At 43.4% G+C, this 24525-nt stretch overlaps 2 protein-coding genes across 7 annotated transcripts; both read right to left on the reverse strand.

The window, feature by feature from the left end:
* Positions 1-799: 799 nt before the first annotated feature.
* Positions 800-16030, reverse strand: LOC122132156 (disintegrin and metalloproteinase domain-containing protein 10-like). 2 transcript variants are annotated; one of them, XM_042706962.1, is made up of 9 exons: positions 13714-16030; positions 13022-13169; positions 12766-12884; positions 12273-12428; positions 9170-9264; positions 8413-8535; positions 5900-5992; positions 5541-5709; positions 800-2392 (listed from the first exon to the last, which is right to left on the reverse strand). In XM_042706962.1, the coding sequence occupies exons 1-9, from the start codon at positions 13787-13789 to the stop codon at positions 2199-2201; spliced, it is 1173 nt and encodes a 390-aa protein (XP_042562896.1). In that variant the 5' UTR covers positions 13790-16030; the 3' UTR covers positions 800-2198. The 2 variants fall into 2 exon arrangements, with proteins under 2 accessions (XP_042562896.1, XP_042562897.1); XM_042706963.1 differs by lacking the exons at positions 13022-13169; positions 13714-16030 and having other exon boundaries at positions 12553-12856.
* Positions 16031-16162: 132 nt separating this feature from the next.
* LOC122132155 (scaffold attachment factor B2-like) lies at positions 16163-24514 on the reverse strand. 5 transcript variants are annotated; one of them, XM_042706958.1, is made up of 16 exons: positions 24064-24514; positions 22803-23262; positions 22354-22400; positions 22157-22242; positions 21589-21738; positions 21184-21281; positions 21043-21104; positions 20758-20837; positions 19964-20142; positions 18862-19161; positions 18336-18485; positions 18201-18243; positions 18012-18100; positions 17372-17427; positions 16830-16884; positions 16163-16700 (listed from the first exon to the last, which is right to left on the reverse strand). In XM_042706958.1, exons 1-16 carry the CDS (start codon positions 24077-24079, stop codon positions 16580-16582), a joined length of 1992 nt encoding a protein of 663 aa, XP_042562892.1. In that variant the 5' UTR covers positions 24080-24514; the 3' UTR covers positions 16163-16579. The 5 variants fall into 5 exon arrangements, with proteins under 5 accessions (XP_042562892.1, XP_042562893.1, XP_042562891.1 ...); XM_042706959.1 differs by having other exon boundaries at positions 18336-18473; positions 22157-22251; positions 24064-24513; XM_042706957.1 differs by having other exon boundaries at positions 22157-22251; positions 24064-24513.
* Positions 24515-24525: the final 11 nt, after the last annotated feature.

Genomic DNA, 24525 nt, shown 5'->3' on the forward strand with positions numbered 1-24525 from the left:
GTCTGGACTGCCGTACTTGCACAGACGGCACTGCCAAACGACGCTCACTAGAAGAGCGCAGCATCCTGGGTGTAACATTTGCCCTTACAAGAGCATTTAGGTAGGTGGGAGCAGAACCATCAAGCACTCTGTAGGCAAGCATAAGTGACTTGAACTTAATGCGAGCAGCTACAGGCAGCCAGTGGAGGTCAATAAGAAGCGGGGTGACGTGTGCCCTCTTCGGTTGGTTGAACACCAGACGCGCCGCCGCGTTCTGGATCATTTGTAGTGGTTTCACCACGCAAGCCGGCAGGCCCGTTAGGAGGGCGTTGCAGTAATCAAGGCGGGAATTCACCAAGGTTTGCACCAGCAGCTGGGTGGCATACTGGGTTAGGTACTGCCTGATTTTGCGGATGTTGAATAGCGCAAAGCGGCAGGACCTAGAGACAGAGGCAATGTGGTCCGTGAAAGTCAGTTGGTCATCAATAATGACCCCGAGGTTTCTTGCTGTTTTGGATGGAACAAGAGACAAGGAGTCAATATTGATGCTGATGTTGTGGTGGATGGCCTGTTTGGCTGGAAAGACCATCAGTTCCGTTTTGGCCAGGTTCAGCTGAAGGTGGTGGTTTTTCATCCATGTGGATATATCAGCAAGACAGTCCGAGATCCGCGCCGAGACAGTGGTGTCCTCAGGAGGGAAAGACAGAAACAGTTGAGTATCATCGGCATAGCAATGATAGGAAAAACCATGCGAGCGGATGATAGGGCCCAGCGAAGTGGTGTAAATGGCAAAGAGAAGTGGTCATTAAAGGTACCCTCTTGTCCAACAGTGAGGTTGATCTGTTTCTCTTTCTCCCCATGAAAAGAGGAGTTCAGCAGGGGTAAGTTCTGCTACATTGTTTTTTAGTGCAGTTCTTCTACTTGATTTATACCCTGGGCTTATTACAGGGCTAACGACTGAGAGTCTGACCTCGGGCGATGTGTTCCTAAACCTCTGAGACCCAGTTAGCACTTCCTGCGCTGCACAGGTTATTCTGAATTGAACTGGGTATATCTAATGTATATTTAAAACAACCGATAGACTTTTGATAGACATAACTTTCAGATCACCTCAGACATGACTTCCAAATGGATATCAGTGTCCCTGGGCCTTGGATAAAATGTTTCCAATCCCATCATTAACTGACGTCAACTGGGGCAGAGATAGCAACTCATCTATCACATCTTCATGGACGCCTTTGTCTTTTGTCTAGGGCATATGGGGTGGCCTATCCCTAGCAACTGTTTTTACCAAAACAACAACCCAGCAAGTGACACAAAAGAGGATTTAAAGGTTGCTCCCTTCGTGACACTCAGGATAAAACGGTAAAGTCTCCCCCCAAGGTCTCGTCTGATAGGCTCAAATAGGCTGCAGACTATGGGCTGAGGCCACATAAATCTCAGGTGAAGCCTTTTTCTTTGATCTCCACATGATTCCATAGTCAATCTGGAAACAATGAAGGAGTGTCTGTCAGGTCATTCAGGCTTGCTTGAGTCAGCCAAAAAGTGACTTAATTTATATAGCGAGAGGGTGGGGGGGAGAAAAAAAAGAGAGACAGAGACAGACAGACAGCAGAACTAATTGGCTCAGGAATGCAACCCCACATCCTGTGGAGGGGTGGCCATCATTCATAAGGAAAGGTGGCCAGCTGTGGTGTCAGTGGATGAGAGGTCATCTGTGAGTGGTGTGAGCTGGTTTGTGGTGGGTAGTACAAGAGGTGTGGTTTTATAATGAGTGACAGCACTTGTGCCAAGGGCATGCAGACCTGTCTGCCCTTTTCATGAGGTCATTCTCACTTCTATGGCACTTTTACATAAGCGGGGTGGGTAGAAAAGTAAGTAATATTTTTATTTAAAAAAATATGCATGATGGTGCAAGGGAAGGCAAAGGGATTCTGCCGGGTGGTCCGAAGACACATGAATTGGTACAATCTGAATAGCAACAAAAGACAGTATTAGATCCATGTATTGAGAACAAGGCCACAGGGCGAGCACTGTTCTAACGGCAGACTTTTCACATGGAAATCTTGCCTGTGTGTATGAACATTGCTTTGGGCAACTCCCACCCCCCTGAGATAAGGAGGTGTCCCTCCCCCCCTCGCACAAACACACCCACACAGACTGAACTGACTGTTCTTTATGCAGTGGGCATGAGGAGGTGGTGGACAGGGGGTGGCTGCTTAGGAAATAAAAGGAGGCATTAGACTCACTGGAGCTCCCAAACTGTGTCCCAGTTCATGGGCAAAGGTGAGCTGGATCTGCCTCGGGGGTAGATAGTGGCCGTAGTTCTGCAGGGTGATCAGGCCCGTGTTGAGGCTGGAGCTGCGGCCGTCCCTCAGGGGGGTGTGCCTGGAGCATATCCCTCCCCAGTTACCTGGAGGTTCAAGAAAGTACAACATAAAAAAAAAAAAAAAAAGGCACACTGACTGATGTTTTCTTCATACTCACTGTTGACAACCATTTCCACGAAGCTCTGTCAGTGTGTTATGTATAAGGGGTGTGTCTTGTTTTCATCCTATCCGCTCATTTGTCTTACATAACGACCCTGACACTTCTGCCCCTTTTCTCACGAGCAAACATCACCTGAAATACCACTCTCTCTCATCTCACTGAAACAGTGGGGCACATGTCCCCCAGACTTACATAACGGCTACGTTTGCTAACCTCAGGATTACAAACAGCTGGGCTTTTTGACACGTGAACACAGCTGCCTTTGAGTCCTCTAACCCAAAGGGCCCTTGGACTGAAATAATAGCCTGCTGTTTAAGAGGTTGTGGCCCTGGTGAATCTGTCAGCCTATCAGCACTCATTGCCCTGTGTTGACATGAAATGTCTGATTTTCAGGGCAGAATGCTTGGAATGTGGAGTGTATTGTCAATCTTGGAACTCAACCCCTACCTACAAACGCACAAATACTCAGAAAACCCCACCGAGACCATGTGCTCGCATAACCAAAATATTCAAATCATTTGGATTATCGTGAATTTATTCTGTTGCCAAACTTAACAATAGGCTAAGCATACTCATGAGACACTACTATGTAAAGTGAGCAATGTGAATCATTTGTCTGTGACTCAGCATATCTGCCTTAACATGCCATGTATACAAGTACATCGTTTTGTTAAGATCCATGGGCACATGAGAAACACAGAGGGATTAATGGCCTCTTTCACAATATGAAAAGAGAAACCCTAAGGAATGCAAGGAGAACTGGGACATGCGTTTCTAAACGGCCTGGTGAACTCTGTGACAAAGCAGCAGAGTCATGTTCTTACAAGCTTCTTGTAGTGGTCACAGGGGAGATATGCACTGATTTCCTCAACTCTGGGGGTATGGCAGTGGATTGTCAGAAATGCTTATCTTCCCAGATGAGGATTGCACAATGAAATTGATTTCAGTGATTCACCTCAGCCATTACAACACTCAGAGTGAGAAGAAGTACATAAATGTTCACATTAATCAGTGCGTCAGTGGACAAAGTGGACACATGAGTTGAGCCATGCCAGCTAATGTGAAACGGCAGCCATGACTGGTATGTATCTGCTCAACTGAGCCATCATTGGGACTCACCAAGAGACCTAACCAGAGAGGGAATCATCCCCATGAAATGTCTGTCCTTCTCAGCCACAGAGCTCATTTCAAGTCTAGTGGTTTTCCCTTTCAACAATTTGTAACTCCCAAGCCCTCCACCACATCTACAGTCTTAACTCTCAAACCAGGCACCACCCACGTCAGGAGCTATATTAGGCCAATTTTCCATCAAGCTCAGGCCAAGCCATTTTTGTCACCGAGCGAGCTTTAGTGCCCAGGGCTGGTAACACTGCCCCACAATAGGATGCAGGCTTATGATCACAACAGAGTCGGGTTCACTCTGAAGAGTAGGCCAGTGGGTTCACGACTTCAGCAATACGAACAACAATGTGAACAACGTGACTGAAATGTGCGCTGAAATTTACTGGAGGAGAGGAAAAGTCTCTCTGCACTCTCCAAGTTTCAAAGTAATGATATTATCCCCCCGTGGAGATCATTCCTACGTTCTGAGCTGGAACATTTCCGTCCATCTCGCCAACAAATAAACATGTTTGAAAACTAACAAACAAAGCTCAAAGAGATACTGAGAACCATGGGGAGTCCACAGGTTTATAGTTTGTTGGGGACAATGTCACAAACATGACAACAAGCGATGTCCTCTTGCTTGTGTTCATATTCATGTATTCATTAGTTTCCACAAACACAACATTTCCCTGCAGGTCTTGTAGTGACTTGGAATCAGTGCCACCATTTACTACCTGGTGGACAACACAGATGGCTTTGTTGTTTTGAAATGTGCGTGCCCGCTGAACTTAACGGATCTCATGTGAGATGTCTCCACGGAGACAAATCCAAGTTGTGGAATGTAGCCACTACCCAGCCAGAGTGTGTGGTGGTGGTGGATAAGAAACATGGGGGGGTGCAGAGGTCTTTCGTCACATGGCAGTATTTAAGTAGCCTCACACCCCTCAACTCAGCCAATCCAGAACCACACAGCTGACAATGTGATGGCAACATTCAAGGAGCCCAACCTACTTTCCTTACCGCCTACAATCCGCCCCCCCCACAACAACAACACAGCCTACTTTGTCACTTGTAATGTGGGATGTCAGTGACATTCAAACAGTTGCTACCAGTCTGAGACTGTGATGGAATGTGAGTACTTTCTTTGTCCTGGGAAGTGAGGGCAATGTGTCCTAGCATCCTAGAATGTGAGGATGTAGATAAAATGTAATAATCATTTCAGATGGAACAGGGAACAGTCAGGGAACAGTCAGACCAGTCCCTGGTCAGGAAATTATACTGGGTATCTTTCAGTGTTTATCTGGCCAGACCCATCCAGTATGCTCTGTGCGCAGCTTACCAATGAGTTGGCATTGTGATTTGCAGTGGCACATGTGTGTCCACTTCATCGCCATTGAAAATCAATTCATAATGGGCTAAAGAAAGAGAAGCTCACTGTTCTCACCACATTATAAGCCAAGAAAAAGACTTCTAGGAAAAGCTATTGAAAAGCAGTGTCCATTTAAAAAGTAAACAACTATCTAATTAGAGAAGGTATCAAGCTGTCAAGACATGACATGACCCAATTACTTCAAGGTGAGGCTTATAATATATCACTTAAATTATTCAAGGTAATAAAAACAATCCATTCTGCACTCTGCCCTGCTAGTAAATTTCCTACATCCTGTTTGTCTTGGTTTTTTTAAAGTGGAAAACTTCATATTGAGGTGGTGAGCTTGAAGGGGGTTGGGGGAAAAAAACAGGAAGAAGCGTGTTGGCATCCTCGGTAATGTGTCAAGGACAGAGACGGACGAAAAGCAAATATCAAACGACTTTCCCAAGCCTGCCGCTTAACGGCTGTTAAGTGTGATATGGCTCAGTGGATGCCGCCGCTCACGTGGGTTTGCTTATCGTTGATGATAAGACTTCCGCTGTCGGCTTTTCAGCCCACGCTTTCCGTATGGGTCTGTTTATATATTTTTTCATACCTGTCTTCCCCTCCCATGCAAGGCCCAGCACTCCACTGTAGTCGCGGTTGGTCAGCAGGTATGACAAGCAGTAGTTTCCCCAGTTTGTCTCTGAATAGAGACTAAGCAGTTTTTCTGGGCCAATGAACGGTCGATTCATAGGGTTGCCCGGCTCCTCCTTTGTCATCACCTGAGAAGAATTGGACAGGAATATGCATAACTGCTCATATTTTCCCCCAAAGGTTCTGTCACTTCACTTGTTGTATGTCTTTGGCCATATGCCGAGTAATTTCATACAAGAAGCATTTTATCAACACTTGTTCATTCAGTACAGGAACAGATTCCAGGCATTAACAGTAACTTCTTGTTATGGCACTCACACTGAGGGATTTCACTTTGAAGTTGATCAACTTGACGCCATCAAAGTCTGCCTTGTCAAAAACATCATTCACTGCTCTCATATAGGAGGCTACCTAAGAAGGAGAACAGAGAGATGGATTATGACTGGTTCAGAGACCTATATATGTTTAGTTCTGGTTTTATACATTTATTTTGTACAACAGAAAACATACATGTTTTTCAGGCTATAGTAACATACCGTAGTCTACAATTGTGTTTACACATTGACACAGAAAATGTTGTCCATACAATCTAATCTACTATGCATTACAGATTAAATATATAATGTATGGTAAAATAACATAAACTATATTAAGTGCCTTAACTGCACAGATCTGGTGGAAATACATTTTAATTTCTTATTGCCTCGGTTTGCTTGTGAGACATTACAATGAGCACAGTGAAGTAGATTGGGAGAATAGAGTGCATAGAACAAGTTCTTCAACCGTAGAAAAATGAAATAGCAAATGTGGGGTCTAGTGTCCCTATGAACACACGGCAAGAAGTGCAAGGAAATGCACTGGTAAAAGCGCAGAAGATGTGTGTTGACAACATGAACCAGCCATCTTCCACAAACACATTAACTACGGCTTTTATACGGTAACCTCTGAGAAAGTTACTTGATATTTCATCAGTCTTGCATCACAACCTTGTCTTAACAGCACATGGCACACTGCAAGCCTGACACCACACCAATCTCGAAGGGCAAGTCTTGGTAGAAGGCCAGAGCAGCACCATGCAATCCCAAAGGACAGTCCGTCAGAACGGCTGTCAGAGCCCACGATTTATGAGCGCTGGGCACAGCCAGAGTGTTACTACATACCAGAACAAGCTGCCAGAGACACGGCGCCCTGGAAGTGCGAGACCTAGAAGCACCCACTACATGTTTGGCCTGAGAGTGGCATGCTGGGGGTAGGATTCACACGTGGCACAGTGCCTGGGCACCTGCCCCGAACTCTCACTCAAACTTTCACCTGCATTTCATTCACACAGCTACAGGTGGTCCTGACAATCTGAGTTCACAGGTAAGTTGTATCATTGAATCACAGAGATTCAAAGACGTTTTCTATTCTCGGTGAAACACAAGAGTGTCACTGCAGACTATCATTTATTCAGGAGCATAGCTCTTCACTGTGTGTGGGAATAGTGCAACCCCTTTAGAGAACCAGTAAAAACTGTTCCCCAAGTTCACATCAGTAGGAAGCCGTAAAATATAAATATATACATAAAAATGACACAAAGACAGATGAAGTCACGAGAATTTACCTCATCTGGGATGGGCAATGAGTTTCTATTGTACAAAAGAACATTCTAGGGGAAAAAATTAACATTGGGCACTACAAGTGTCGGAAATCCTGTCCCCGTCCTTTTCAGTATACAAACATTACGTGACGTTCGATTTTACACGGTTCAAATGGACTATAGGTTCTCAGGGTCATGTCACGTGGCAAAAACTATTTGGCAGATGTCCAAACTTTCCCCCAACAGTTCATCCACCCCTGCCTGCAAATACAGGGGAGGTAACATCACTTCCCTTGGCCCCACAATAGGAGACACTTTGCACCACTTTTTAACAATGAAAAAGTACATTAGCAAACCATTGTTGCCACTGATGTTCCTCCCAAAAAATGTCAAAAATGGTTTTCCCGCAGCTGAACAGGAACACCTTGGCGCCAACAGCACAGAGGTCAAATGTGTGATTCTCAAACAGCTCACATACCACAGAAGATCTACATATGTGTTTGCATTTCTTGACTGTACATACTAGTCATGTGAACATATACAACCCCAACTCAGAAAAAGTTGGGACGGTATGGAAAATTAAAATTAAAACTGAAAACAGTGATTTGTAAATTCTCTTTGACCTGTATTACATTGAAAACAATACAACAGCATTTTATTTGATGTTTTACCTGATCAATTTGATTGAACACTTAATTCAATTTCGATTCTTGCAACATATTTAAAAAAAAAGTTGGCACAGTAAAGCATTTATCACTTTGTAATGTTGCCATACCTTTTCACAACACTAGGCCTTTCCAGGATGCTGCTTTTGTACTAAATCATGATTACAATGACCTGTTGACATCACTTTTTTCAAATCACATCATTATTGAATTATTCTACCTCATTACTACCCCTAAATAGCCCCCGTCCCAACTTTTTTTGGAATGTGTAGCAGGCCTGAATGGCAGGAATAGATGTATATTTACAAATCAAATGAAGTTGACCAGACAAAACATGAAATATCTTGTGTTCATACTGTCTGCAATACAACTATATAAGGTAATAAAAGGTACATTTATAATCACTGCTTTTTAAATTTTATTTGCATTTTCCATACCGTCCCAGCGTTTTCTGATATTGGGTTGTATGTGTACATATGTGTTTTTGACTTCAGCCTCTTTAGACTGTCTGTTAAATAACTCAGGGGAAGGGTAGAATCATCATGAAAGTCTTTGTTTACTCTATGTCATAATGTATCTCTAATCACCTGTGCCACGACAGCCTCCACGCTACCAAACTTCCGGTAGTACAAAAAGTCCGCTTGCAGGTGAAGCAGACAGGTGGTTTTGGAATCATCGGTTGTTCTCCTGGACCTCATCAGCGGTTCTTCCTGTGAAGCACATCATGTGGTCATCGTACGATCGGGCTTCCAACGGCGACAGAGAGGTGGGAACCAAAGGAGGATGTTAGGTAGTTCTGGGATGCGTTCTAACATGTGTGTAGTTCATTTAGGAGCCTTATCTCCAGATGGCGGGTAATGCGGGTGCGTATGTTTAAAAATATTGGCAGCTTACAGTAAGCTGAGATATTGCCGTCAAATGCTTCCTTGTACTGCGATTGTTTGTTGTACCTCGATTGTTACTGATTACAACTTGGCAATAATTCAAATGTTTCTCTAAACAATGGACCAGATTGTGTAGATTGAGCAGATATGTGGCCTCAGCACGCATGCCTTTTACCCTGATTCTGATTCATGGTAATCAAACACATCGGAACATTGGTACTAAACTGGTACAGGATATAAAGTCCAAATACCCATTTGTCCCAGAACGTTTGTTCCCTAGCATCAGCAATATTAGGCAAAGGAAAGGCTTTCTTAAAGGTATTTCTGGACGTGGGGACAATAAAAATGGGATCCTCATTTTAAAAGTGGAAAAAAAGAAAGTAGAGAAAATGTGCTTTATATAGAAAAGAGGGGAGTATGAAGTATGCAGAAGGCTCATGAAAGTGATGTCATGTCTGACCTGCCCTTCCTCCTCCAGTCTGAGGCTTCTGGCAAGGTGCGCCATGAGGTCTGACCCACAGAGCCCATTAACTCTGTTCCCCAGGGCAGACATATCTGTGAACACAGACACACACACGCACACGCACACGCACACGCACACGCACACGCACACGCACACGCAAACATGTGAGCACAATACAGTACAATTCAGTACAATAAACACACACATCCAGTCTACTACAATACATAAATGGGCACGCATGTACATATACTCTCTGTTTAAAAAGGTGCTTGTATCCATGACACAAACAATGATATTCTGACGACAGTTCAGAAAGATTTGATTTTGACATGTATCTGTGAAATGCTCATATAAGCATATGCATATACAGAAGATGTCCATTATGTAAATTCAATTCTACCACAGGACTTGTTTCATGGACACACGCAGTGACTATGACCCCACATAGCTTGTTGAAATCCTTGCGTAACTGTGGTCAAGGGGGATTTTAATAAGACTGGCACGAAACTGTAAATCTCGAAGGCTTCATTGCTCATGTGATGTCCTTGAACTGCCAAGAGAGACCCCCAAGTGTATTTAGTAACTACATAGCTCAACTCCTCACCACTCATTGGCCAGGGGTTACAAGGCAATTAAGGCAAAGCTGCCTTTATGGAAATCTCTACAAAAATGTTATCACTGTTATATACGGTGATAGCTGTTGGTATTGATTTAAATGAAGTGGTTATGAGATCACAAGAAGGTTTAAAGCATTTATCTAGGAACATTTAGAGTTCACTGTGAGTGAGTTTCTGAACTAAGCAAGATGAAATAAACTGTTGTATTGTCTTAGGCTTCACTGTCTGAAACTTGAAAAGTCATGATGAAGCATATGTCTGCACACCCCGCTGTTAAACAAGGTGATAAAAGAACTTGCAAAACACATTATTTTATAGATTACCATGGGCTCAGTGAAAATGAAAGCTCAGCTATGAAATGTAACCGAGTCAGGTGGTTTTGCCTTCAGTGACCAAGATAAGATTAGTTCAACAGAGTGAATTGATGACTGGCCAAGAGCTGACACTCATGCTATCACTTTTCAAACTGCTCATTTGAAAACCCCAAGCGTGATTGGGTCAGACGATATGGCTGAATGGAGATGAGCCAATGGCAGTCCAGCAGGGCTGTAGGTGGGGGTGGGGATTTAGGGTAATATGGGGGCATTGACCCATTCACAGAATTATTTCCAGACTTCCAGACTGCTCCCAAACCTCCCGGCCCCTCTCTCTCTCCCTCACTAAACTCTGTTCCCTTTTAAGTATTGTTGCATGCCGAGACAAAAAGCAAACGTTCATACAGACATACAGAGGAAATGAAAGAAAGCAAGCCTGCACTGAGAAAGATGATTCTCAGAAGTTGTCTGATTTACAGTTCCATCTCTCTCGGCTCAATGTTTTAGTTTACAGTGAAGCCAAGCTAATCAAATACCAAAGCTGATTGTTCTAAAGCCAAGTCCCTTTGTTGCAGTAAGAACATAAATATGAAATCATTAGACGCCTTTTCCCCCTCTGAAGAACCTAAATATCCTTGGTTTAGCCATTTGCTCAAAGCAATGTGTTTGACTTCATTTGAAAGCACCTTCCTCTTTGTAGTTGTGTGTATCTCGCAGAGGAAGCTGGCTAGTAAGTACTGAATGGGAGCATTGCCGCCAAGACTATGGGAAATGCCCTATAGTAACCCCTCAGCCACTTGCATGTGGTCTGACTTCAGCTACGAGATCACATGGCCCGGGGTAATCACAGTGCACTCCTGGGTTTGTTTACCTTAGACTAAAGCTACGAGATTATTGCCTTCGCTTCTCTTTCAACATACTGAGTCACCGACACACACAAAAACACACACATACACACACACACACACACACACACACACACACACACACAGACACACACACACAGACAAGGACATCACAAATATGAAAACGTTGATCCCAGTCTATGTGAAATATCCTCACGCACAGACACACGAGGCAGGGTGAGACAGCAGTGGTCAAACCCAGATATCTGTACGGCTGTCGTCGGGTCATTAAACACTGTTTTATTCCAAGCCTGTAGCTTGACTAGTACTTCAGACCTGGGTCTGTTTTCAAGTTTAGTTGTTATTTCATCAGTCTGGTCCTTTGCAAGATGAAAGATTTACATTCTTTCCACATTGTAAAAGCTGCAAGCACTGGCCAGATACTGGTCAGTACATCCTTCTGCTTTCATGTTATTATGCTTTTATGTTCATAATTTGTAAACAAAGGCTAATTTAATGAGAAGGCGGTGTAGAGTAAGAGGATTAGTCAGCGGACATTTCAATAGCAAGAGTCCCACAGCAAAGGGAAGAGCAGTGAAGAGAGAGCATGACTGTCTCTGTAAACAGTCCCCTGAATCCTGTGTCATACTGACATCAGTGTCACTGACGAGCAGCTGCTGGATAGGTACCTCAGTGCTGCGTAGAGCCGCAGATTAAGTACACAGCTCAAGATTGGCTCAAAGACTCGCAACAATGTGGTCATTGGCACCTGATACTTTTTCTGAACCCTGGCGCTATCTCTTTTTAGTTTTCACTCTCTTTTCTTTGGCTGCAACTCTTGGCTGCAGGGATTCACACCTCGCAAAGCCTCTGCAATGGGATTCTATCAAAGGGCAAAATATTTGCCCTTCTCCTCAGGGGGGCAGTTCTGTGTAGTACCTCTGTGTCAAACTATTTGGCCTTATAGTACTCACTGAGCTACTTAATGTTTTTAAGAACAATATGTTCAGCAGGTTTTTTTAGAATCTGCTCCACAAAACAGTTGCGTCACCCCCCTTTCCTTGACAGCACATTGTTCTCATCCACCCCCTGGAACACATTAAATGGCACCATCCCCCTTGGCACCTAAGACTTGCCCCAGCAAAATAACAGCCGGTCAAAGCTTGGCAGCCCCAGTTGCAACGGTCTGGACAAACACACCTCCCCTTAAACTGCCAGTGCCAGCGTTGGGTAATGAGAGCTTAAGGCAGCGAGGGGGCAGGAAGAAATACAGAAGAAGGGGGGGGGGGGGGGGGGGTCGGCCATGTGTCTCTTCTTCACTTGCCTATGTCGTCTTCATGGTAGATGATGGAGTGGAAGTCAGACGTATTCGTTGTGTAACTGTGCAGAGGCTCCACGTGGTAGGTTCCATTTGCGGTCGTGATGGAGCCCTGGAACAGGCCCTGGAGAATAGAGCCGTGACAGGAGGACTGGTCCTCATCTGGAACAAAGGGGAACGCATGGCCATGTGACACTCCTAGTGGTACCACGGTAGCCTGAATTACATCACATACGGACATTTCAAGTTTAGAAAGCAAACTTCATCTACAGAATGTGGCGCTCACCATCTGCCAATCTCCTAGTCATCACACCTGGAGGCACGCTGTTTACTGTTTACTTTATGATGATGACTACACAGGGTTTTGTTTTAAATATGGCCATCATAAACAGACCGTACACTCCCCTAAGAACTGGCAAGCGAGTGAAATCAGCTGGTTCCGTGCAAAGAGGGAGGAAAAACAGGACAATAACAAGGTTTATCTCCATCTTTCACAGACCTTCCAGCTTTCCTGAAAACACATGAGAGAGATCCACAGCTCTGTCTCTGCTCCCCAGATCAACTTTGAAGTTATCAGCAAATCCCTCTGAGTCTTGACTGAGGAGCAAGCGGAAGTCCCTGAGAAAGACCAGCACATGATGAGACATTAATGGCAAACGGATTCTGAACAGAACCCCCTAAATGTTTTCGCGGAACCAGTGAATAGTTGTTGTTTTTTTCCCAGAAAATGTGGGGACCAAGAGGAAGGGTGTTACCGTCGGAAAGCAGTGAAGTTTAACTGTAGCTGCTGATTGTGAGACAGCACTTCACGCTTCACTCGCTGGTGACTCTGATGTAAAGCTTGGCGGTCATAAGTCAGCCCCTCGTAGTATTTTATGAACTGACCAATGGTACCTGTAGCTCCTGAGAAAACCAAGAAGTATTACATCTTTCACAACATGCAACAATAAGATACTATATATTGTATAGCACATTAATCAAAACTCTCCAAATGAAAAATAATGTCACTCAATCAAAGCCACACGCACATTGAACCTAGGAAATGTGGTCATCCTGTTTATCGGGCACTTGAAATTCATTGGTAAAGATATGGGGAATGATTTTCATTTAGTGATTACTGCCCTCACTCTTGTAATACCACACTGACTTGGATGAGTGCAGTCAGTAAGAGGACAGCAGAGTCCAAAACTCTGGTATGAGTCAAAACAAAAGTGCTGAGGAGGACAGAGAATTCGATTTCTGAATGTCGCCCACTCTCCCACTCAGGGTAAATATCAGGAGAAAACATAGGTTTCCAGTCCAATCAAAACGTTTATCATAGAGGGAGGGCTCTGGATCGATCACACTGAAGGTTAATCTAATATTTAAGGTTATACAGCATAGCACAACAAACCACCCCACATGACATGACATGACCCCACAGAACAATAGAGGAAAATAATTCTACCTGCATTGTGTCCACTGAAGTATATCAGTAACATAAGCACCCAGGACTGTATAATATTCAGAATGTCACCAGCCATGCTATCCTCATGGTTATTTTTCTCTCTTGGCTTAGCTTCTCACCTGAAACATCCACACAGGAATGTTAGCTACCTGCTCAGGCTCGAACCTACCACTGGAGTTCACAGACATATTCAGACACGCCAGACTTGCAGGGAACAGACCACATGCGTGAACAAGGGGGTAACATTAATATTGCTAACAAAGCATACCTCAAGCATTGCTTCACTTGTGAGGGTTCTTTTTTCAGGCCTGAAACTGTGGCTTTGCTTGTGATTGCATTCTGAGCCTCGGCCAAAGTCATGCTGATGTTATTAAACACGGACTAAACGCCCCTCAGAAAGCCAAAGTTTTCAAAGTGAATGCCTTTATATTTGAGCTCTGCGGGGTCAACTGGACCAGCGCCAAGTCAAGCACAGGGTCTCCCACCAGAAACTGCAATGATGCACCACAAAACAGAATGAGGTGGATTATTAAAGATCACACTGGAGCCTCACACTATGTAAAGACCCAAGCACGTGTCACAGTATATCACAGATGATGAGGCGGTTCCTCCCATCAATCCATTTCTGAGAAAGTAACAATGAGCCCTGCCCACCAAGTTATCTGGCTGTTGATTGGCCCTGGGAGAACAGCCTGATCTGAAATTATGACATCAGAAGATCAGCCCTCCCACAAGGAACAACCAACCAAGCAGAGGTTACTCTAGGACATGCCAGTACCTTCCCCATGGCTCACTTAGTTACCTTTTAGTTACTGTCACAGAAACCCCCGCGATATGTCAAGCACAAAGAGGGTCACTTAAAAGTTATCACTTAAAAGGAAGGCCACTGATCAGACCACTGCAGGCATTTCATTCCAAATGTCTCCCTATTTGCCATTAGTCTTGTCTGTATGTTGATTGAATGTGTGCTGCAATCTGTTTAATGTGTGGCCAGCGTGACCACATTCTTTCAAAAAGAGATAGCTGAACTCATGGGAATACTGTGGTGAACCATAAACAAGCAAACAAACACATCAATCTTTTCCAAAGAAATGCCTATATATGCATGCTCACCAACACCTAATGATTTACATAAGGGTCACGCAATGAGGATTTACACCACTGAGGACATTTGTCTAGGTTCAATAAAAAGTTGATTATTTATCAATACATGGACATTTACAAGATTTAGTAATATTTTTTGGGGGCATACGTGCCAGATACAACACCATATTGAAGTAAGCTTAATCTCCCCCCCATTTTAATTCAGTGGTTGATGGGCAAACATGATTATTTCCCAGACAACTAAAAACACATGATGTGCTGCTGCCCCCTGCTGGCAACTGATATTTGTTTTTAATGTGTGTTCAGTTGGAATAGAAAGGTACATTTACTGAATAAGTATCAGGTCAACTTATAGTCTTATAGAGTTATAGTCTTATACGGGTCATCTTATAGAGTTGCATAAACACTGAAAGAAACTGAATCAGAGGGGAGGTCTGTGTTAATCCTCAGTGAACTGTCCTCTATTTCATCCATATAACTACTGACCTTCAGAAGAACAGCTGAACATCATTCATAGAGGCAACTCATTCGAACATTTACAGAAAATAATCAAACACCAATTCAGATTCCATCAAATTCAATTCTTTAGATATATCTTTAATATAGAGTGAATAGGAACCCTATACAATAACTATTAAGGTTGTTAGTATTTAATGGACTTCTAAATCGCTTGAAGTTGTTCCGTTTTTTGGGTGACTAATGTGTGGTAAGCAGCAGTAAGGGTGAGGAGAAACTTTCACAACCCTGAAAACCACAAAGTTAAATATATGTAAAAAAGCTCTATGCTTGCACAAATACAAATTGTTCCTGTATTTCCAAAATTACCCTTGTGGCTAAAATATTCCACAATTTCACAGCTCAAATTAGTTGGAAAAGAGGATGTGGTACAATAAACAGACACCCAAAAAGACATCTTCTGAAATAGGTTGCCATTAAGGCAACACTATTTTAAGGTGCCTCTGATGACCTTTAAAGTCCTCATAAGTTCTTTTAGCATAGGTATGTGTACTTCAAAGTTTGTCTAAGTTGTTTCTGTTGACAACATCCTCAAATTCATTCTGACAGGGTTACATGAAAGGAAGATAAACACATTTGTTATTCCCTCTAGTTGCCCAAATTAACCATGCAGGTTTGTTCTCCGAGTCAGAAATCCTGCCAAAATGGAAGAAAAGCTTTTAATGCGTGAAAACCCAAATACATCAATAAGTAAGTTGCCATGGTGTTCCAAAACACCTCCCTTGTGCCAGATTCTGACAACACATTCAACTGGCTCTTTTCTTAGAATTTGGTTTTAGGCACTTAAGACTGCCATTTGGCAAACATACAATAGGACAAAACACAGTGGTAAGTTTCTGAATTTATTATTATTTAAAACGCATCCATAACACGAGTGACACACACAATCCACAATGCTGACAACAGGGTTCCAGATCATTCCTGAGTGTCTCTTGTCACACTTTCACATCACACTTGTCACCCCAACACTCAAGAGAAAAATAAGACAACTGGAATGAAAGTTGTTTACAAAAAAAACAAAAACAAAACAAAAAAAACAACAAAATAAATAAAAAAATAAGGAAAAACAGCAACATTAAAAACTCAGGTAGACATTCGTGTTTGTGGGGGCTTCCTTGTTTAAGAGAAAGACAAATTTTGTTTTTAAAAAAAGGCTTATCTTCAATTTACAAAGCCTGCATAAGCAATGTACAAGCTGCCAAGCATCACGATACTCAAAAGAAAAAACCAAAGTGAGTGATGGCAATTAATATCGGCGACCAAATGCTCCTCCTTGTATCCCACTGCCGCCCTGCATCATCTGATTTGGCCGATTTAACGCTCCAGACATTGACTGTGACGTTCCCGTTGGTATATATCCACCACGACTACAAAGAGGATTAAGACCAAGGACAATATTTTAAGAAGACATCTAAAGACCAGCTAAAACTAAAGACTTAAACAAAAGTCTTAAACAAACAAAATCTTTTGTCAAACAAAAATGGAGTGTTCCTTACCTGGCCATTCCTCCTCTGGCCATGTGGGTCTGAGCAGGCAGGCTTCGCTCTCCACCTAAATCACACCAGGAAAATCATTGGAGAAACGTTGGTCATGCGAGCTGTAGCTTTTTCTCAATTGTAGGGAAGACAAAAGAAATCCTTGAAGACTGCAGGGAAATGCAAATGGCAACCACCCACGTTAGACTTTTTGGTGGCAACCACAACAATCATGGAGTCAGGTGGCTAGAAAAAAGTTCACTAAGAATTAAATTGTTCTCTTGCATACTGCATACATGCAAAGGGGTGATCATCATTTCTTCCGACTCGCTCAACTGGCAGTGTTCAGCATGTGAAGACATCACTAATACTTCATCCTTTTTTTATATTTCTCCTAGAATAGCATCCTAATAATGTGCAGTTTTGGAGAATGCACATAAGATAGTCTTCAATTAGTAGCACATTCTTTACACACACCATTCCGGTTAGTTTGGTTCATAACCCCCTCCCTCCCAATTCACTTTTCATTTTAATACCATACACACGGTGTCATTTTGGCTTACCTGGCCAACTTCTGTCACCATCCAATTTGCGTCCGGCCTCCCAATCTCGGCCATCTCTGGGGAACAACAACAAAGACAACAAATTTAAGTAAAAATATTATAGGGGTCCAAGCCAAATGTGGAAACCACCCCAAGTGGCAAACCGTTGACAAAAAAACGCTTCAACAGGTGAAAGAGGACAATTTAAATGTTGGGAATGTTACTTAAGGGTTTAGTAGTAAGTAGTAAGTTTGAACCTTTACATGACAAGATATTGATCATTATAGTCATAGGCCATGCCACTTTCTGTCAGGATGATCTGGAGACTATGTACACCAAATTTTGTGACAACCGGATAAAGGGCCTCAGGTGAGTCATTCCACCCTTTTCAAGATATTGAAATGGCGGGAATTTGAGCTTGGCGGGAAATTCTGCTTGGACCCTAAGATAGCAAGGACAGGATAACAGCAGAACCGTTTTCAAACAGACCATCCATATGAGCCTAAAATATAGTTCAGTCTGCCGAAGCTGCCTCAGGCTCCTTTCGATAAGCTTCTACTACAAGGAAAAAGCTATAATTTCTCAGTAGCGGGCCAAGTCAGCATAGCTCAAGGAACACCACTGCCGCTGGTGGACAGCCAGGCAAGGAGAGAGTGTTCACCTTGGGGTTATGCCGCCACCACGCTTCTCATATCCACCAGTCCATGATTCACGGGAGTCTCTGCCGTGTCTGTCACGGTCTGAGAAGTGCTGGAGATAGTAGGGGTTTAAAAACAGTCATTAATCCACCCATTCGTTACCCAAACAAGTATATGGAGAAATGTGCAGTATATAGCCAGTAATCCATTACCTGTCCATCTCGCTCACCCGCAACGGGTCGGGGAGTCTCCCTCCTGAAAAAACACACCACCATCAATAAAAGGCAACCTCTCAGTACTCAAGTACGAAGGCTTCAGCCTCCAGAGCCGTGTCATTCCTAGCGTACCTGTCACCGAGCGCGTCATCCTGGTAGCGACCGCCACGTTCCCTGTGGTCGAAGTCCTGGTAACGGTCCTGCCGTCCGAAATCCGAGCGTCCGTACCGGTCATCCATGGCCATTCGTTTCTCGGGCCACTCCTCTTTCCTGGAAGGAACCCTAGTTAGAGCAACAACGGCTATAACTATGTGACCCACCACACAACCAGGCGCAAGACAGAGAACAAAGGTCAAACTTGTTGGATGGTCACGTGGTTCGTGAAATGCTCAACAGTTCGAACCAGGTGATCCTCTCCATAGGGACAAATGAGAAACTGTACTATTCAATATAGAGACTACTCTAGGTTTAGTACTGGGAATACTCATTCCATTGTAAGCAATGGGATCTTTTTCGAAGCGGCTCTGACCACACAATGCTGACTGCAGCAGCCCAACAAAGTACACTCTCCCAAGAAGTGCACTGTAGTGAGTCAGTGACAAAAGAACAACAGATCTGCCTTCCACAAGTCCTACAAGCCGGGCTCTCTGTCGCTTACCTGCCATCCATGTCGTACGCGTGGCGCTTGAGGGGCCGGCGGTCCTGCTCGAAGCGCAGCTGCTCCTGCTGCCTGCGGAGCTCGTCGCGCTCGCGGTGGATACGCTCCTGCTCGCGCCGACGCTCGTACTCCACGCGCACCCGCTCGCGCTCCAGGAACTCCCGCTCCATGCGGTCGGCGTCCAGCCGCTGCTTCTCCACCTCCAGCCAGTTGCGCTTCCGCAACAGGCGTTCCTTCTCCTCCCGCTCACGGAACAAGCGGATGCGCTCGCGCTCCGCTCGGCTGTCACGGTCACGGTCGCTAAGAGAGGGAAGCACACAAGATTAGATGGATTTCAAAAACAATTATTACCACAAATTAGGGCTGAGTAATATATATTGTTTTCAGTGTTATGTGCAATTCACATTTTTTTTGTCTACAATTACTTTCTGTCTACATGAAAAACATGATTAAAAAATAGCTTTCTTTATTGAAACTATCTGCCGTTCCCCAGTAACTAAGATAACCAGGTTTTAGTATTTACACCCAACAATACCAAGGAAAGTCAGTAAGTGACAATGGCACTCTAATATAAACTCTATAATAAATACGGTTCTAGCACATGTAACATACTAAATAATAATAATAATAATAATAATGATCTCTTGTGAACGTCATAAAGATGGTTTCAGTTTTCATTTTGACTGTATTGTTGTATTGGATCTTTACATAACATACAAGATATATTCATAATGTGAAAATGTTCTTCATTCAAGAAAGTATTTTCTGTGTAACTGTAATACTGTAAAAAAGTGATAAACACTGACATGTAATACTGAAATGATAGGTTACATTTTCCCGTTCCATGAAGTAACAAAAACGCCTTTCCCCCCGGATTCCCTGATCTTTTATGATACATATCTATTTGAAAGTAAGCAATGCCGCTTATTCAAATTTAAAATGGAAAATGAATGTGCACATTTAACAAATGTCAAGAACTGTATCCGTTTGCAATGTTTCGCACCGAATCATCCCGTATTTAAGTGTACTGTCTCTGAATCATATGGTAGCCTGTGTATCTAGATAAGTACTGGATGGTCTTATAAGAGAGATAGATGTCCACCTGTTCTCAGAGACAGGGTCATGTTTGTCATACCCAGATTGCCTGCGCCTGTCCACCTCCCTTATCTCGCGCTCGCGCTGCCTCTGGCGCTCTCGCTCACGCTGCTCTTTGATCTGGTCGAAGGACAGGATGTCTTTCCTCTCCTTGCTGGGGGACTTGCGGTCGCGGCTCTTGGAGCTCTGGAAGAGAAGATCACACGTCATGACTGTCCTGAAATGCCGATGTCACGTGACCCACTGCGGGCGGAGTTTTACCCGGCTTTTGAAGACACATACCGTAATAGAGAAATGTGAAACTCTGACTTTAATCAAGTATGTGTGTGTGTGTGTGTGTGAATCATATGCCTTTGTGAGCTGAAACATGACGTTTCTGTCTCTGTACGTCTTTGATTCTTAAGTGCTGAAGTTTCTAACTACCTTCTCTGTGTGTGTGTGTGTGTGTAAGCGAGGGCTGATAAGAAGAACTAGTAGTCCTTCTTTTCTGCCTTGCTAATGCATTACGTTGCAAAAAGCGTCGCAGGATGACCTCGGACGTGAGAGACCCGCCACATGGTCATCTCTGCTGACATAGTGCTTTGGCGTCAGAGAACTCTAACTTCTTTCTATATAAACCTTGTGTGAATGGTTAAACTTTGCTTCTCTCTCGTCTGCTACAGTCTGGGAGTGAGTCCAGGCTCTCACCCTCATCCTCCAAAATGGGCCTGTGCTTCACTTTCGTCTGCCAAGACATGAGTGAGCCCGACACTTATACACAACTCTGGAGTAAACGTGAGTGTACATTTTTACCCAACATACCCTCTCTTTGCTCTTAGTTTTCACGCTGATGACAGGCTCTCCTTTGGATTTGTCCATGACCACTGTCCTTTCATCCCGCCCTGAAAAGATCCAGTATAATGTTATGCACGTGTGTACCACACAACCTCAAAACTCAGAGATATTAAATCATACACACCAACCAAGATCCGCAAGTCATACGTCATTTCCAGGCAAGATCACTTGTTTGTCCATGTTTTTCTTTTAAGGATGGGTGCAATGTCAAGACTTGCGAAAAAGTTAACTCTACAACAGAATACAACTAACCTTTTGCGTCTGCGTCTGTGCATTCCTCAGACCCCTCTACCTTCTCCTCCTTAACGTCAGTCCTTCAGGGGCAACAACAGACATTATGAGAGGAAAGAATAAAACACAGACACAAAACAAAAACAATGGAAGAGTACTCACTTTTCAGACTTGGAGTCTGAAGAATGACGGCGCTCGCTACCAGACTTCTTTGTGTCATTTTTATCAGCTGGTTTCTTACCGGCAGGCTCATTCTTGGCCTGTAAGAGATATTCAGCATCGTTGACAGCCTTGCACAATAGAAAAACAACTTTCACGCACATTTTTACTTGCAAATAATGACCAAGTGTTCAGAGTAACGTTCACATCTAGTGGCCATTTTGAACCATAGCTAATTATAATACAGGGAAGTTACACATCAAAAAATGGCAGTCTTCATGACAGCTATAGTAGTGTAACCCTCGTTGTAATTTCCATTCATCTTAAGTTCCATCTGTGAACTGCAAATCAACTGCTTCAGGGACTTTAATTCAATTCCCCAAGTAAATACCGGGGAGATTCACTCACTCTTTCCACCGAGATCATTCGCCCATGCAGCTCTGTCCTGTGCAGGTGGCTGATGCACTTGGTCGCCTCGTCTGTGGAGCTCATCGTGACAAAGCCATAGCAGCGAGCACCTGGGCTTTTGGCATTGGTTACCACTTTAGCACCAACGACCTGGAGAGATATTAACACCAATGAGGAAGGGAGAAAAAAAACAACAGCACTCTGATCAACGTATTATTAATAAAATAAAATAAAATAAAATAAAGTTTGGGGATTAAGGCTTTTTTCACGGCTCTAGTACAAATGCCTGAGGGTTAAGTAGGCATTCATCCGACATGCAACACAGCACCTCACATTGAGCATGACCACGGGGTCATGAAACATATTTTATGAATATTACTTCATTCCCTAATTTTTTCCCCTCAACAGATCTCCTGATGGTCTGATTTCAAAGAAAACTTTTGCCCCTAATGGCTAATGTTGAAACCTGTTGAGAACTAACTGAGAGTCGTGATATACATATAGCATGAAGGGTTAATGTTGAAGAGGTCAGTGTTCGGGTATTTTACATAAACATGCGTCAACCAACCTTGCCATTTTTGCTGAACAAGTTCTTCAGATCTGTCGCTCTGGTGGTAGAAGATAGGCCGCTAACCCACAGGTTTCTCCCACTACCTGCTGGGGCTGACCACACATACAGCCTTAATGGAGTATCATTATCATCATAATTCATACTTTATGCTGTGGTAGACATGTTGACATTTAAGATAATAAAAAGACACAAACCTTTTTCATCCTTAGACTCGGGCTTGCTAGCTTTTTCATCATCAGAACTAAAGACAGAGAAACACACTTGATGAATAGTAGACGAGTCTCAAATGGAGATTATACATTTTGCTTCAGCCCATGGAACTCATACCCACCTTGTGCAGACAATGACGTACAGCCAGACTACAACACGGTTCACTTGCGGGATTTAACAATGATGGACAAGCAAATTGATTTAAAAGAGCCTTCAAACAGGCTTAGGGGAGCCAAGGAAATTTGCAATGCATTACTTAACGAAGGGAGTGTGGAGGTAGGGTAGAGGAAGGGGGTGACAACAAAAATGAGAGCTTGAGACGGAATGCGCAGACCACTACATCTCCCAAGAGCACCAAAAAACGTGTTAACAAAAGGAACCAATGTAACAGACATAGCCATTTTTTTTTTCTAGTAGACATAAAACAACAAACCTCTTTTTCTGATCATCACCCTCAACAGAAGAGGACTCTTTCAGTGCCGTTGCCTCTGCAGCAGACTCTTCTGTCTTCGCGTTCGCTTTCTCGCTCTCGGCTTTAGAGCCCGTTTCTGAATCAACAGTGCCCTCAATGTCGTTTGAGCCCTTCTCAACAGCACTAGCCTGAGTGCTTTCAGTTTCAGTTTGAGCGTCCATGTCTTCTTCGCGAACGACTTGCTCGTCCTCACCTTGCAATACGGCCTTGTTAGACATGGCCACATCCTTTTCGAGATCGCGAGATGCCGTGGACATTTCTGGCTCCATATCGACGGCCTCATCGGCTCTAACGAGGTCGCACGCATTGTCTTCCTCAGGAACGTTGTTCTGACCGTCCTCGACGGAAGCTTGCTCCTCTTCAGATGGGTGCTCTTCTTTAAGGGGCTCTGACTTACAAGACCCGGCTACTTTGTCATTTTCTACGGATTTAACAGGAATAGAATGGTACAGAGTTTAATTACTTCTGAAACACAGCAATGGTTAACGTGGAACTGGCAAGGCTGGAATAGGTAGTGACCCTTGACTCTGACATCAATATGCAATGTATTTCACACCTTACAAAGAGACTGGAAACACCAAAGGAACAGCATAATCAACTCAATTTCTGACATGGTCGCCCTAAGCAGTTCACCTGGTCCAAGAAAGAGATGGCGGAAAAGCCACAAGACGCCAGCATGGAGAATGAGTTGAGTCCATCTTCATTTTGTTTCAATATTCATGAGAGTCCTTGATGTTAGGCAACTTTGCAAAGTCTTTTGACAGGAAGGTCTTTGCTTTCCATGATGTTTAAAACCAAGGAGTCCTTTAGAATCCTTTTGAATGCATTAACAGAGTCTGAATAAGGATTTGACGATCTTCTTTCCATTTTCACTTGATGGACGTCCACATCTTCTTGTCTTCTCAAGGGCACCTAGAAACACTGCACTGCACCTACAACAACCAGCTAACCTCTCCAAGTTACTCACTAGACCACCAATTGCTGGCAATGTGCATGACCTTCAGCCATAAGTGCCACAACCGGACACCAAACATGTAAATCATATCAAGAAGAAGTCAACCAGTCATGCACAAAGCCAGCAATAACTTTGGATTTCCAGTCTCTTTTTTTTTTTTTAGAAGTCCTAGACCATAACACTATGCTTAGAGAGCTTCTGTAAGAACTTATGGCTAGTGGGAAAAGCCTGCAAGCACACAAATATCCAAAACCTTTCAAACAGTACCTAGCTCTTCTTGCATGCCTTCATGCTCCTGGTCTTGCTCCTAAAAAAGAAAAATGACAAATCAGTGAGGGCACTTTGATAAAAATTGTATTTCCATAATTCTTCAATGTCAATGCCTGGTGTCATCAGGGCAACCAACCCAATGCAAAAAGACCTTAATTGAATTACAGTGGTGGCCAACATTATTAGAACACCTGATAGATCTGAAAATATTGACCTTTTTTTTGCCTCCAAAACATGATCTAATTTCATAATGTTCACGAAACATGCAGATGCTTGCTCTGAGCACAACACATATCAGATTAAGTGAATCCTACTGTTTTTATCCACTTTTAACTTTAATATTTGATATGTCCACCTTTTGCAGCAATTACAGCAGCACATCTCTCTGGCAAAGTGTCAATATATTTCCCGAGAACTTCAACACTAATGTTATCCCATGCCTTCTGAAACTCAAGCCAA

This window comes from Clupea harengus, unplaced genomic scaffold (genome assembly GCF_900700415.2).
Source record: "Clupea harengus unplaced genomic scaffold, Ch_v2.0.2, whole genome shotgun sequence".
In the NCBI taxonomy this organism is placed as follows: Eukaryota; Metazoa; Chordata; class Actinopteri; order Clupeiformes; family Clupeidae; genus Clupea; species Clupea harengus.

Coding starts and splice junctions, on each gene's coding strand:
- LOC122132156 (XM_042706962.1), bottom strand. CDS start 13,789: ATGGCTGGTGACATTCTGAATATTATACAGTCCTGGGTGCTTATGTTA. Junction 12,885..13,021: donor AACTTCACTGCTTTCCGACG/GTAACACCCTTC, acceptor GGTCTTTCTCAG/GGACTTCCGCTTGCTCCTCA. Junction 5,710..5,899: donor TCAAAGTGAAATCCCTCAGT/GTGAGTGCCATA, acceptor AATTCTTCTCAG/GTGATGACAAAGGAGGAGCC.
- LOC122132155 (XM_042706957.1), bottom strand. Junction 20,838..21,042: donor CACAGACGCAGACGCAAAAG/GTTAGTTGTATT, acceptor GGATCTTTTCAG/GGCGGGATGAAAGGACAGTG. Junction 17,428..18,011: donor GGTGGCGGCATAACCCCAAG/GTGAACACTCTC, acceptor GTTGTTCCCCAG/AGATGGCCGAGATTGGGAGG.